Source organism: Ailuropoda melanoleuca, chromosome 10 (genome assembly GCF_002007445.2).
Source record: "Ailuropoda melanoleuca isolate Jingjing chromosome 10, ASM200744v2, whole genome shotgun sequence".
NCBI lineage: Eukaryota > Metazoa > Chordata > Mammalia > Carnivora > Ursidae > Ailuropoda > Ailuropoda melanoleuca.
In genome coordinates, this window is record NC_048227.1 from 48,236,240 (window position 1) to 48,251,718 (window position 15,479).

The window sequence follows — 15,479 nt, forward strand, 5'->3', positions numbered from 1 at the left end:
TTATTCGACAGAGATAGAGACAGCCAGCAAGAGAGGGAACACGAGCAGGGGGAGAGGGAGAGGAAGAAGCAGGCTCATAGCAGAGGAGCCTGATGTGGGGCTCGATCCCATAACGCCGGGATCACGCCCCGAGCGGAAGGCAGATGCTTAGCCGCTGTGCCACCCAGGCGCCCCAGCATCTTCCTCCTTTTGCCTCCTTCTTGGGAAGCGTAGGGGAGACGTGGAGGCAGGGAGACAGAAGTGTGTCTGCAGTAGTAAGGAGGCTATTAGAAGTTGCAGCCANAGACGTGGAGGCAGGGAGACAGAAGTGTGTCTGCAGTAGTAAGGAGGCTATTAGAAGTTGCAGCCATCAGTTTGTATCAGTTCAGCATCTCATGCTGTTGGAAACATAGGCGGCCACCTCATTATGCTGGTACTTACAGTATGTGGCTCACGACAACCCTCTTGGCTGCGTACCTTTTAAAAAGAAAAATAGAGCAAAAGAAAAAATAAAGAAACCCTGTGATTACCGTCTCCCGGCTGCACACAGTGGTCTCCTGGATTAGACACCGGAGAGCAAGCCTCATTGTTCTGCGTTTGCATTTGTGTTGTCTTCAGTTTCTTTCCCCCCGGTGAACGTTCAGCAGCGTATTTCTGTCTCGCCGTGGACATTTTTCTCACATGTCAAGTCAATTGTAAAGCAATTAAGTCTATAGATGTTAAGGTGACAACATCATAATGATTGTAATTTCACTTCAAGGGGTGCCTGGGTAGCACAGTCTTTGGGCGTCTGCCTTTGGCTCGGCGTGATCCCGGCGTTGCAGGATCGAGTCCCACGTCAGGCTTCTCCACTGGGAGCCTGCTTCTTCCTCTCCCACTCCCCCTGCGGTGTTCCCTCTCTCACTGGCTGTCTATCTTTGTCAAATAAATAAATAAAAAATCTTTAAAAAAATAATTTCACTTCAAGTATTCTATTTCACATTATTTATTTCTTGTGTGTTTTTTTTTAAAGTAAGCTATTCATTTTTGAATAGTAAAGAGAGCCATTAAGTGATAATTCAGTCTCACCTGAAGAGGCTCCAAAAATGAATTAAGTCATTGAATTCAGTTACTGTCTTAATGCGGTCCTTATTTAAGCAACAGTGCTATTTAAAATATTTATTTAAAAAGAAATGAGAATAGGATTGGAAGGACACGCGCGCACACACACACGGTCTTACCAGATTCTTTGCCATATTGGACCACAAGTGATTAGTTTTGTTTAGCTGTATGGACAGCACAGATAAAATAGTCCTCAGGGATGCTTAGTAAAATCATTGATTAGTTATGTCTTGTTTTGTTGAAGTAATGGTGAGTTAAAAGGTAATTAGGGGAGAAATGTCAAATCAGTCAATAGTTTCTGGTACTTAAAAAAGTAGAATGAGGTTCAGTTTAATATTAATTTACAGCCTCTGTGACAACAAGTGATTTTATTTTGTAGATTCACTATGTTTGCAAATTCATGGGACTAAAGCAAAGACTGTTTCTTCCTAAAGGAAGTGTAGCTCATTATTTCAAGCTGTTTTTGGGTTAAGCCTGACTGGGTTTCTATGTTCCCTAATCTGTTGTACCTTCGATCTAACCATGGAAAACGAACGTCCCAGACAGACTGCTTTTCCTATGCCCTCACGAGCCCTCCCGCATGCCCACCGCTGTGCTGTCAGCTGGCTCAGTGCACCAACACTGCATCCCCTCGGCCGTGACGTCCCCGAGGAGGTCCTGCAGAACGCCGCACGTTTCATCTCCTGGCCGGTGCTGCCATTTCTTCTGCTCCCGGCGCTGGGACTGGGCATTGGAGGCAGTTTCTCTTTCCTCTTCAGTTCCTCCAGCTCCACCTTCAGAGTTCCCCTTGCTCTTCAAACTCCTTATTCCTTCGAACCTTACACAGATGTGTGGTATCTGTAATTTCTCCAGGTTGCAGTCTCTCAATTCCCACTATTTCATGTTCAGCAAACACTTACAGGTTTCCTGTTGGGTGCCAGGCACTGGGGCTGAAACACAGCTTTCTCTCAGGGCAGCCTCTAGAATGGCTACTGCCTTATACTCATTCCTTCATCCATTGCAGTCCCTTTATCACTCACAAGTCTCCTAGATTGTCAAGCCATGGGTTCTCCTGTTTCTCCACACATCTGTCTTCCTTGCATGACTATTATAGATCGGTTCTCTAAGCTACTTCTCCTGGCCAAAGAATATAGGATAATCGTGCTTGGAGAATGTATCTTCTTTGATAAAAATATTACTTGTGTATTATACTCAGAGTTGTTTCAAGGGGTGAACAGAGGATTCACTGTCCCCCCAGTGCGTGCATTTCATCATAGTTGTTAGAGACTGCAGTGTGAAATATTCTGTCTAAACATCAGTAGCCAAGCTGAAATTCACATAGTGACGGTGGTCAGTGGTCAGCATCGTGTTTCTGTGTCTTCTCTGCAGCTCACTGAGAATATAGGCTCTGGCTCCCCAGCCCCAGCATATCAGCTCCGTTCCCTTGATAGCAGAGTCTGGCCCCCAACAATGTTTAGTCATACACTTCAGTTAGGGGGTTCACCACTGCAGTCCCTGCACCCTGTAGCTCTAAATTGCTATTGAAAGTGACCATTGAGGATAATGTTCTTTTCATTTGGAGGCTGCCGACGTTAAAACCTGAAATGCAGCTTAAATACTTCGGGGACATCTAAATCCTTCGTAGTAACTTTTGTTTGAGTGAGTTGACTATCTCCATATCCGTGACTTGGGGCAGCTGCGTTAGCCTAGGAAGTCCTCTTGTCGTTCAAGGTTTAATTTCAGGCGGGGAGTATGTGTGCCAGTGAACCTGCTATTGGTTCATTATTATTGAATCAGTTCATAAAGAAATATTCAAAGGCTTGATGCTCTCAGGATGCTCCAGGGCATGTTTACAAATTAAGCAGCTTTTTTTAAAACCATATAATTTATATACATGTACCGGCAATATTTAAAACACCCATGAGGGAAATGGCAACGTTAAAAGATGGTTTTTGCATGTGTCTGAAAATCTGCTTACAATAGACTGAATTTTCAGGATTCCAAATTTGCAGGATTTTTCTTCCCCTAATTCCAATATTCCATGTGTATATTTTACAGGGATACGTTAAGACACTTGAGGTCAAGAGTAAGCCTTGAGTTTTATGGTATTAATAGAGCTTGGAAGTGATTGGCAAATAAAAACGTACATATGTGAACTGATTCGAATCTTCTTTCTCACTAAGTAAGTAAGTTCCTGGCACATAATGGACACTGAACAAGAAATTGAGGAATGGATGAATTAAAAAAACCTAAAAGAAAAGATCCAAAGTTATATCATTTGCCTCAGAGCAACAAAACAAAAAGAAAAGTAATCAGCTCAGACAATCAATCATTATTTCAGTTTTCTCAAGCCTGATAGCTTAATTTATATATATTTTTTCCTTGCCACCCAGTGAACTGAGTTGAGATTTGAGGGGACTTATGGACATGAATTCAAGTATTCTTAATGAGAGACTCAAGCCAAGTGAAGAAAGTGAATATACACTGAGTGTTATGCAGAAATAACTAGGTTTGTGTTTATATCTCACTTTCCTTCCTTCCTTCCTTCCTTCCTTCCTTCCTTCCTTCCTTCCTTCCTTCCTTCCTTCCTTCCTTCCCTTTTTCCTTTCATTCTTCTCTGATTTGGGATTTAAAAAAGCCACAGGCCTCAAATTACTGAGTTAGAATTACTGAGCCCATTTCTGTGAAAACAGACTCATCATAAAGGCTAGTTCGTAATCTGCAACAAATTATCTGTCATGCTTTTATTCTCACCTTACAACATGTGAAGTATTTAATACTGTGTAGCAAATTTCTTATCAATTACAGCAATTTCTTGAAATTTATACCAATATTGCAGAATATTGTGTTATACAAAAATAGTCTGAATGGGCTGCCTTTATCATGAATTCAAAAGGATAATTGAACTGAGGATTAGTTCCTTTTTCTGGTGACACCTTGCCATCATATTTATTCTGTATATAGTCTAAATATCGTAGTTTGCCAAGCACTGTCACGTTATCTCTGTTAGTCCTCTGGAGACCCGCGTGATGTAACTAACATCATCCTCACGTTACAGATGCTGGAGCTGAGGCTAAGTATGCTAGTGGTTTTCATAAATGCCCAAATAAGTTAAGTTGCAGAAATAGGTCTTTGACATCAAATCCAGCCTCCTGTTTCACTGTATTGCATTCACCTCTACGGGCACATACCAGTTAGTGGTAAAAGAAAGCATCACGTTTTCCCGGCCACTTCAGCTGACTTCACCCTGAGAATCCTTCCTCATTTGCATACAGTAGCTGGGAAGTAATACAAAATGTGACCCATGTAGGGTCACCCTAGTCCTTGTTGCCGATGGGAAATAGAAGGGTTTTATTCTGTCGACCAAGTTGGCTTTCCTTCATTTTCCAGTGTTGTTCTAACAATGTAAACTTAATATCTCACTGACCACATTCAAAGTCCCTTTGATAATTAGAAGGACATCATATATAAATACGTAGACACTACGATTTTACTTCTTTTATTGTTATCAGTCCAGTGTCAAGTAAATACTCTGATGCCATCGAGGATTAGGGATATGAGTATTATTTTTTGTCTCAGAGACCAATATCAGATTGCTGGAGGGCAAGTATAAGAAGTGATTTCTAATCGTTCCTGTATTTTCCTAACATATGAGGAGACCAAGAGTAGGTTCCATTTTCCCTGCAGCATCATTGGTACAAGTGATGTTGGTTCTATTTATTGCCCTGTGGTGTGGGATATTTTTCCCATCTATTTTTGCCCCTGGATATGGGGATGGTATGTTTCAAGACAGTCCTTAGGTAAAAATGTATGTGACTAGTTTGCAAAATATTTGCATTGACATATAAAATCTCATTCTGAGATAGTATTTGTTTTTAAAGATTTTATTTATTTGAGAGAGAGAGAAAGAGAGCATGAGCAGGGGGAGGGGCAGAGGGAGAGGGAGAATCAGACTCCCCACTGAGCAGAGAGCCTGCCATGGGGCTCAATCCTGGACCCTGGGATCATAACCTGAGCTGAAGGCAGGTGCTTGACCGACTGAGCCACCCAGGCGCCCTGATTTGCTGATTTCTTAAACTACCTCATTTGCTTTATCATGTGTTCTCTGTCTCTGTATCTCTTTATCTTTCTTTATACGTGTGTGTGTGTGTGTGTGTGTGTACACACATCTCAAGAGAGAAAGATAGAGGAGGAAGAGAGAGGGAGGGATGGGGGAGAGAAAGAGAGCAAGAGCTTTTTCTGAGCCCTTTGAGAGTAACTATATAAATCATATGCATTTTTAAAAACCCTAAAAAAACTCATAACTGTTCCTCTTTATGATAATCTTTAGTAAAAGGCAAAAGATTTATATGATGTGAAGAGAAACCAGGTATTACCAGGCACACATTTTATGCTGAAGATGAAAATAAGAGCGTTTGTTAGTCTCCAACTACATAAAGTTTTAAATGAACAATGAAAGAATAGGTGTTATCATAAGTACTAAGCTGAATATTCTTTTTATAATATGTCAGGTATTTTTTCTGACAATAGATGAACCTGGGGGCTCATCAGATTTGATTCTCTTGAAATCTATTTCTTAGAGGAAGAAATAACCTATGTGTCTTCTCTAAGCCTGTAGTCAGCTGTAATGGTTAATGTGCAGCCTTCCTTGAACAATCTGTTCTACAAGCAAAATGTTGACACGGTTTTAATTACAGCACTCAAGTGAGCACTGTTATAATTTTTAATATTCCTCCATGGTAACATTTTCATTGTTCTGGTAGAGAAAAATGCCCTAGTCCCGTGTCCCTAGTTGCTGGTGCTTTAGGATTTTATGGGAATGTTGTCTTTTTGAACAGAAATTTTTCATTTGGTCTCAAAGAAGAGAATATGACCACAAAATTTGGTGCATTTATTTATTAACATGAACTTTCCTCTCTCTGTAAGTCATTATTCTGGTTTAATATGTCACTATTTAGACTTTACATGACTCACGTTAACAAAGTGAGCTTCTGTGTTACGTGGCGGTGCTAAGGTAGGTGTGTATGGGTATAAAACNTGTGAAGAGAAACCAGGTATTACCAGGCACACATTTTATGCTGAAGATGAAAATAAGAGCGTTTGTTAGTCTTCAACTACATAAAGTTTTAAATGAACAATGAAAAAATAGGTGTTATCATAAGTACTAAGCTGAATATTCTTTTTATAATATGTCAGGTATTTTTTCTGACAATATATGAACCTGGGGGCTCATCAGATTTGATTCTCTTGAAATCTATTTCTTAGAGGAAGAAATAGCCTATGTGTCTTCTGTAAGCCTGTAATCAGCTGTAATGGTTAATGTGCAGCCTTCCTTGAACAATCTGTTCTACAAGCAAAATGTTGACACGGTTTTAATTACAGCACTCAAGTGAGCACTGTTATAATTTTTAATATTCCTCCATGGTAACATTTTCATTGTTCTGGTAGAGAAAAATGCCCTAGTCCCGTGTCCCTAGTTGCTGGTGCTTTAGGATTTTATGGGAATGTTGTCTTTTTGAACAGAAATTTTTCATTTGGTCTCAAAGAAGAGAATATGACCACAAAATTTGGTGCATTTATTTATTAACATGAACTTTCCTCTCTCTGTAAGTCATTATTCTGGTTTAATATGTCACTATTTAGACTTTACATGACTCACGTTAACAAAGTGAGCTTCTGTGTTACGTGGCGGTGCTAAGGTAGGTGTGTATGGGTATAAAACGCATGGCTGCGTGGATCACATCAGATCCATGAGTGAGGAGAGAACTTTTGGCAAAGATCTCCAAGAGGAGCATTCCAGGTGGAGAGAAAAGCAAGTGTAAGACTCTAACACAGGAGTGACCTTGTTCGCTCAGACTAGACAAACTGTCCACACCTGTGATCTAAAGAAATTGTACGTAATATTAAAAGGGTATCTTGCTCAAGTTTTATGTTTATGTTTATTAAGATTTAAGGCATTATAAAATAATGCATGCAATAGTGTGTTTTAATGCAGTGTATAGTAGTCAACGCACCATCCCTGTGAAGACACGTGTCGGATTGGAAGATGGAGAGCTTGCTGGATAGTCTGCTTGGAGAGGAAGCAGTGTGCATGCATTGTCACTCAGTGTAGAAAAACACGCTTCCATGGCTTCCCACCCCTTGGCCAAGCGCTCTTGAACTGCCGACTCTGGCAGAGGTTCAGGAATGTCAGTTGATCGTTGATTTGCTCCTGTGCCCTTCCTTTGTCCCTTTCTGAATTTGCAGAAGTGTGGAATTTTCTGCTGCCTCTCGGGCATGGAGGGGAGACTGGTGCCCTGGCTTATCTCAGTGGGATGACAGGACTGGCAAGGATATAGACGCTCATGCCTGCACAGCATGGGCTCCTGCAAAAGGGGGGGGGTTGGTTTTCCCCTTCAGCCAAGCTGTCTCCACCGAAGTTTTAAATGGGAGAATGATTATAGCTGCCCCTGACCAAGGGGGCAGAATAAGGCTGTGGACAAAAATATCAGCCCTTGCTTACTTAGCTCTGGCTGATAAGTGCTGTGATAAGAACATCCCTTTTAACTGAAAAAAAGTATTTGTGAATCAGGACAAAGAAATAGTTACTGCTTTTGGACAATGTGGTAGGGGCTTTATCCTTTCTTAGTGTTGATTAAAAAGATTTGATCTCCCATCTGATGAGAACTGCCTCTGTAAAGGGCACTTCTATATACATTTGCAAGACATAAAGGCCCTTGTATGGACGAGTGCATTCATGTGTGTTCTTGGATTTGGGATGACTTTAGAATTCATATATTTCCAGGAAATCTGTGAGTGTAAGATTTCTGATTGTTTTGACATGATTTGGGGGTCATGTTGGATAGTGCACATACGTACGGGCAGACATATACAAGCAGAGTTAGACTTCAAAAACAGCTGCTTCTTTCAAAGGATTAGGAATTTTAGATTTCACAATGGCAGCTTCTGTCTGTGTCTGAGCAATAAAGGATTTGGATCACAACTTTAGGATTTGCAATATTAGGAATGTAATGTTTGTTCATATAATTGATATATTTCTGACACACCTGAGTAAATTATGTATTTTAATTGAATTAGAGCAAAATTTGTAGAATTTTGGATTATATGGTATTATATGCAGGATTATATCTATGTCATATATTCTACTCCATAGAATGATAATCAGTTGGGATAGACTGAGAAAACTAAAGGGAAAAGATTATCTTTTCTATATATTTTTGAGCCAGGTTTAGTTAACAAGGAATGACCTAGAATTAAAATATATATTCCCTGAAAAAGTACAACAATAATTCAAGACTCAAAGAATGCCTTTTACCCTAAATACTTGTTCTTTAATTACACACTCTTTAAGAGCATTAAAAGCATTTTTAAGAAGCATTAAATATATGCTTTTTATGTTGAAGTAATCCATAAATGAAGCTTATTGCAAAATACTGTCCACCTATCTTCAAGCAAAACATACTTTAAAAACAGACTTTATTTTTCTAATTTAGAGTATATAGAAGTTATGTTTGGACTTAATTATGTTTGCCTGGATTCTGTCTTAAAATAATTACTGATGGAAAAATAATGATGATGTGATACAATAGAAAAACACATTGTATAATTTAAAAACTGTATAATTTAAAAACACATTGTATAATTTAATTTTAGCTTTTTTTTAGTCTTAATTTTTATGTATCTATTTGTTTAATTTTATTATTTATTTATTTGTTTATTTATAGTTTCAAATTTTTATGGGGTTTTTTTAGTTTTTTTTTCAGCCTTAATTTTTATGTATCTATTTGTTTAATTTTATTATTTATTTATTTGTTTATTTATAGTTTCAAATTTTTATTTAAATTCCAGTGAGTTAACATACAGTGTAATATTAGTCTCTAGTATAGAATTTAGTGATTCATCACTCGCATACAACACCCGGTGCTCAGCACAAGTGTGCTCCTTACTCCCCATCACTGATTTAACCCATCTTCCCTGCCCACCTCCCCTCCAGCAGCCCTCCGTTTGTTCTCTAGCTAAGAGTCTGAAAAACTGGGGGTTTAGTTCCAGCTTTTCTACGAATTAGTTGCGTGACTTGATGTAAGAGAGATAATTTGTCTAGATTTGATTTCCGTTTGTAAAATTGGGAAGCTTGAAACAAATGGACTCTGTAAAGTTTCTTCTTGCCTTATATTTTATTATTTATTTGAGGCTTAAAAGACTGTGATATTCATTGCATTGCCAAGAATCTGAAGTTGAGGTGGTTGACACCAATCACATGAAAGAGTAAAACAAGGGTCTTACATACGTCAGTTCAGTATGCTACGTTCTGCCGTGTGACATTCTGAGAGCTTATAAGGACTTTCTAGGAAAGCCACAAAGATGTGATAATAGGAAACCGAAACCTGGGATAGGTAGACAAATATATAGAGGAATTGATATTGTTTGTTCAAGAGGAATGTGAGAAATAGCCTAAGAACCGTTGTAAATAATTTCCCCTTTATGAAGCAAATATTTATAGCCTACTATGTGCAGCCACTGTTCTTATCAAGGATCTGAGGATGAGATGAGTTGAAGTTGGGATAAGCTGTAGCAAATGCTCCTCTTCGGAAGGAACCATTCTTCTTCAGGGTCAGATGAACTAGATTAGGTCAGGCAAGGTGCTTGGGAGATCCCTTGTAGTCTTCAGAGATGATAGTCCCTTGTGTTTCAGATGGTTTAGGAAATGTCTTGCCCGGTGGTACACTTTGTGTGCCTTCCCAAATTAAGTGCCTTAATTTCTTTTCCACTCTTGCTGGCTTTGTCACCAAAAAAGTGGGAGGTGAGACTTTTGCTAATTGCTCCGTTTTTCTTTTGCTAATTGCTCTGTTTTTCTCCCAATTAAAGTATGCTAGAACTTAGAGTGGTGGAGGTATCAGTATGCAAGAATAAGTAAGATAGAATAGGATTTCAGGGGCACCTGGGTGGCTTAGTTGGTTAAGCATCTGCCTTTGGCTCAGGTCGTGATCCCAGAGTCCTGGGATCCAGCCACCCATTAGGCTCCCTGCTCCGTGGGGAGTCTGCCTCTCCCTGTCTCTCTCCCTCTGTGCTCTCTCTCTCTCAAATAAATAAATATAATCTTAAAGAAAAAAAAAAAAAGAATAGGATTTTAGCCTTCCCCAATTATGCTTTCTCAGTGCAGTATCATTCAAAACCGCCAGTTCCCAGAGTAATTGTTTTCAAACATAAGCACCAAAATACACTACAAAGCTAACTGTGGTCTTTAGGTTCCATGATGCCCCAGTGATGAATCAGCCTCCTGCTTACTGTATTCTCTAAACCCCTTTAATGGGCCCCAGGATTTCCTCTACCACTTTGCCCTTAATTCAGCATGGTTCTGTGGGGTTCACAGCGTAGAAGCGATTTTGAGGTAGCTTGTTGTTTTGAAATTTCTTTGCCATTTCTTTCATTTTTTGAATAAATAAGAGTTATCCATGCTTTCAGTGGTTTCCTCTTTTACATTTTTATGAAAGTAAAAACAGAGTGCCATAACTCTTTAAGTTTTTATTGAAATTCCAGTTAGCTCACATACAGTATAATATTAGTTTCAGGTGTACAATGCAGTGATTCAACACTTCCATACAGTATCCCGTGTTCATTGCAACAAGTGCCCTCCTTAATCCCCATCACCTATTTCCCCCATCCCCCACTCACCTCCTCTGGTACCATCAGTTGTTCTCTATAGTTAAGAGTCTGTTTCTTGGTTTGTCTCTCTCTCTCTCTCTCTCTCTTCTTTTCCCTTTGCTCTTTTGTTTTGTTTCTGAAATTCCACGTATGAGTGGAATCATATAGTATTTAGTCTTCCTGACTGACTTGTTTCGCTTAGCAGAATACTCTTTAGCTCCATCCACATTGTTGCACTCTTAACATTTATTTATTATTGTGAAAGCAGAACTGCACCGCGTGTTTATATGATTCACTCTTTGCTATCAGAATCAGTTGTTGATTCATAGACATTATAGACCTCAAAATATGCTGTCTCACCCATAGTAAGATCTTACCTTTATGTTACTATATCAGAAATATACGATTGGTATGTTTAATACTAAGCCATAAATGCCCTATATTTTAAATACAGCATCCTACTTAGACTTCATTTGATTTAAGCCTTAGTTTTGAAACAACAGACTTAATTTATTCTAATAAGGCAGTGATTTATTGTTTCATGATTAGGAATCTCTAGAACCTTCTGACTCAAAGTGTGGCCCACGGACCAGCAGCATATGCATCATTTTTAGATTGTCAGAAATGCAAACTCCCTGTCTCTCTCTCCCTGCTTGTTGAATCGGAATCTGCGTCTTGACCAGAAACCCCGGTTAATTTGTGTGCATGTTAGGTTTGGGAAGCACTGGATTTAAATTTATAAATCACAGTAATTCTAGCTGAGATTGATTTGAGGTTGGTGGCAGAACAGTTAATTGTAAATTACACTTACCTTTGATCTGGAGAAAAGATAAACCCAACAACTGTGAATGACTTGCATAGTCTGAAAATATTTAAAATGATGAAAGTGTGCAGATTATATGAAATCTGTGAGAAATTAGAAATATTGGCAAGAAATAAGATAAAAATTATCCCAGAGGATATGAACTAAATGTGCGTGCACAAAGTATTCTGTAATGCATAGTATTGGGGAAATCAAACATTGGGAAACATCATGATAGATTTGACATAGGCCTAATAGTAGACAGAAAGTCAGAAATTAATCAGTGATAGATCACAGTTTGATTTGTTAGAGATTTGCCAGTTTGAATTGTTAGAGATTTTCTTAAAGGCAGAACTTAGTTGTGGCCTGTGTGGTTTTCATGCAGTAAGTGCCACTGTTTGCTAGAAAATAAAAATAAACTGGAGAGTGTTAAGAGATGGGCTAGAAGATTGATTATGACATAGGAAGAACTGATTTATGAGGAAAGAGAAAAATAATTAAATGGGCAGCACTATGCTATAAAAAGAGGCTATGGAGACATGGGTATTTATCTGATGTTTCTCTTATGTTTCCTGCAGTAGTCATATGAAAGATGCAGAAATATTAGGATGTAAGGGTGCTGAGAAATTTGTTACAGAGCAAAACAATATCAGCTGGAACTACTCAATTAAATTAGGAGCAGTATCAAAGATTAAGTTTCAGAAAACTTTACCTGATGCATGAGAAATGACCTTGAATGGGATGACTTTATCCCTGAGAACTTTTGAAAGCTCTGTGGGCAAAGAATGGAATATCATTTATTAAATTGTTGAATTATCTCCCCTGGGAAATAATTGGAACCCCATCCCTTGAAATTTCTAAAATTAGGGCGGAAAAAAACCAGGATGTTGCCTATGGGAACGAACTCTGCTTCTGGCAGAGACCTGGTGATTGATGAGTGATGTTTTTCTTCTCCAATATCTTTGATTATTGCTCATGATTACCATACAGAGAAACATTTTTTCAGCAGGTTGGTATCCTATTTAAATTTTTTAAAAATGGTAGTTTCTAGAAAAACAGCTGGAGAGTGTCACTCATCTGCCATTCATGGTGTCTGTCTCCTTGGCAATGATAGGCTTACCTGGCATTCTTCTTTCATTTCTCTTCATGACGTAATTCATCAAGAGATGCAATTTAGTATATACTGGAAGTGAATTCATTTCCTATATTCTCTTCATTCAGAAAGCTAAAATTAGAAAGACCCTAAATATGCCTTGCCTTTTGGAGTCATTTGTCAAATGAATACAGAAACTCTGTATGAAACTCTCAGATGAAGTCATCCTGTGCTTCAGAGAGTTTTGTGATCCTTTTTATCCAGATGAAAACCCAGTTCATGTTTGCCTAGGAATAATGGTCCAAGAGCACTACATTTCCTTCTCCTTCCCTCTGTAGACTTTCCCCTAGTGAGCCATATCAGCTGAAAAGGGGAGGCCAGAACCCCAATTCCATTGGTCACAAATAAAACCTAAGACAGTTATTTAGTATTCTAATTATTACTTTACCTTTTCATGCTAATTCCTTCACATCCAATTTATATCGTCTAGGAGATCTAGCTTAATATAGGTGCTGCTAAGGATAATTTATATCACATATGTTGACTGGAGATATTAGATATACTTCATGTTGGTATATAGGAAGGTTTGCCAAACTTAGGGATTGAGTCACATTGATTAAACTCCATCACGTGAGCCATAACATGAATTGGGTTGTTTTGATGGTATTTTCTTTTTTTTCTTTTTTTTTTTAATGTGCATTAAGCCAACTTTTTTTTTAATGTTTTTTTATTATATTGTGTTAGTCACCATACAGTACATCCCTGGTTTCTGATGCAAAGTTCGATGATTCATTAGTTGCGTATAACACCCAGTGCACCATGCAATACGTGCCCTCCTTACTACCCATCACCAGCCTATCCCATTCCCCTACTCCCCTCCCCTCTGAAGCCCTCAGTTTGTTTCCTAAATCATTGTACAATTTTATTATTTATGACTTTGTGCTCCTGATTTGGTTTTAAGAAATTATATTCGTCTTTAGCCCAGAGTTCTTCCTCCTTTCCTTCTTGAAAGAGGCCTAGCCCTAAACAAAAAGGTTAGGGTTACATTCCGTTATTGTGTCCCTAATACAAAGATTATCTTCTCCGTATCCTGTTTTTGTGAAAGCAGCTCTAACAAATTGCCAGCATCTTACACGTGCAAACAGCAACTGTCTCCAAGATGAACACTAATTGGGAAATAAAAATAAAACTGATGGGTTACAATCTTTCTTTTTCTTCTCTTGTTTCCTAACTGATAGACCTACCAGAGGGGCAGGGGGGAAAAAGTCCTTTTTCTTTCTAAATCGTTCTGCTAGTGTCATATTGATTCTCTCTCAAGTACACGCTGTGGTCTCAGATGATCACATGTGTTCCTCCGATCCTCGTATTGATACAGCGCCTGGACTCATGGGTTGACGTGCTGCTCCTACTGTGGTGAACGCTCATCGTTGCTGTTCCTGGGCTGTACCCAGCCTCCTATGCATGAGACAAGGGGACAGTACTGCTGTTTCACAACAGTACTCTCATTCTTTGAAAAGGGTTATTGTGCACCCCAAGTACTACCTTAAGTCTCTGGCTGGGTTGCTTAACATGGCTCTTGACCTCTACAACAGTGCTTGAGTTCTTTGGTGTCTCTGCTGATGCAGGGAAAATAGAAGCCTCAGCCGAGTATGGAGATATTCTACTGTTGCGCTATTTGTAAGAAAAAACCCTGCCGGTACACCAGTGCTTTGGCTCTCTTTCTTTTTCTTTTCTTTCTTTTTTTTTTTCTTTCCTTTTTTGAAGATTTTATTTATTTATTTGACAGAGACAGCTAGAGAGAGAGAGGGAACACAAGCAGGGGGAGTGGGAGAGGAAGAAGCAGGCTCCTAGCAGAGGAGCCCAATGCAGGGCTCGAACCCATAACGCCGGGATCACGCCCTGAGCCGAAGGCAGACGCTTAACGACGGTGCCACCCAGGCGCCCCTTTGGCTCTCTTTCTTACCTTTGTATTCTCTCCTCCCCCTGCCTCCGTTTCAGCTAGCCGTGAGGTGGTTGGAACACAACTGCCATTACCAGTACATGGACGAGCTCCTGCAGTATATCCGCTTCGGCCTGATGGACGTGGACACTCTCCACACAGTCGCCCTGTCGCACCCCCTCGTGCAGGCAAGTGAAACGGCGACAGCTCTTGTCAACGAAGCCCTGGAATACCACCAGAGCATCTATGCACAGCCCGTGTGGCAAACTCGCAGGACCAAACCGCGCTTCCAGTCAGACACTCTGTATATCATCGGCGGGAAGAAGCGTGAGGTCTGTAAAGTCAAGGAGCTCCGGTACTTCAATCCCGTTGACCAGGAGAGCGCTCTCATAGCCGCCATCGCCAACTGGAGCGAGCTGGCCCCCATGCCCGTGGGGAGGAGCCACCACTGCGTAGCCGTCATGGGGGACTTTCTGTTTGTAGCAGGAGGAGAAGTTGAGCATGCCAGTGGCCGGACGTGTGCCGTGAGGACCGCCTGTCGCTATGACCCCCGCAGTAATTCCTGGGCCGAGCTAGCACCCATGAAAAACTGCCGGGAGCATTTTGTGCTGGGTGCCATGGATGAGTACCTCTATGCGGTTGGGGGTAGAAATGAACTGCGCCAGGTTCTGCCTACGGTTGAGCGATATTGCCCCAAGAAGAACAAATGGACTTTTGTGCAGTCCTTTGACCGATCCCTTTCATGTCATGCAGGATATGTGGCTGATGGTCTTCTTTGGATATCAGGTAGAACACGCCTCGTATGTTGGATTTCTCAAAAACCACTTTCGCTGTGGCATAAATTTAAAAGTCGAGCTTTGGTAGTCGTGGCCATGTATGTAATTGAACCACTGAACCAAGGATGCCGTGTTAGCTAATTAACGTTCATTTATTGGGCACCAACT

At 40.0% G+C, this 15,479-nt stretch overlaps 1 protein-coding gene and 1 pseudogene across 19 annotated transcripts in view; one reads left to right on the forward strand and one right to left on the reverse strand.

Moving 5' to 3' along the window:
* KLHL32 (kelch like family member 32) overlaps positions 1 to 15,479 on the forward strand; it is a 254,933-nt gene that overhangs the window by 170,353 nt on the left and 69,101 nt on the right. For 12 of the 19 annotated variants that reach the window (XR_004628576.1, XR_004628577.1, XM_034670849.1 and 9 more), the window contains one exon: positions 14,595 to 15,321. The exons of 5 other annotated variants lie outside the window; for them this stretch is intronic. Coding sequence is in view for 12 of the 14 variants with exons in the window: in XM_034670849.1 (XP_034526740.1) it covers positions 14,595 to 15,321 (727 nt within the window). In the remaining 2 variants the exon portion in view is untranslated. Of the gene's footprint in view, positions 1 to 14,594; positions 15,322 to 15,479 lie in introns of those variants that run through there. 2 more of the 19 variants (XM_034670862.1, XM_034670858.1) reach the window with 2 other exon arrangements.
* On the reverse strand, positions 5,324 to 5,432 carry LOC117804280 (annotated as a pseudogene).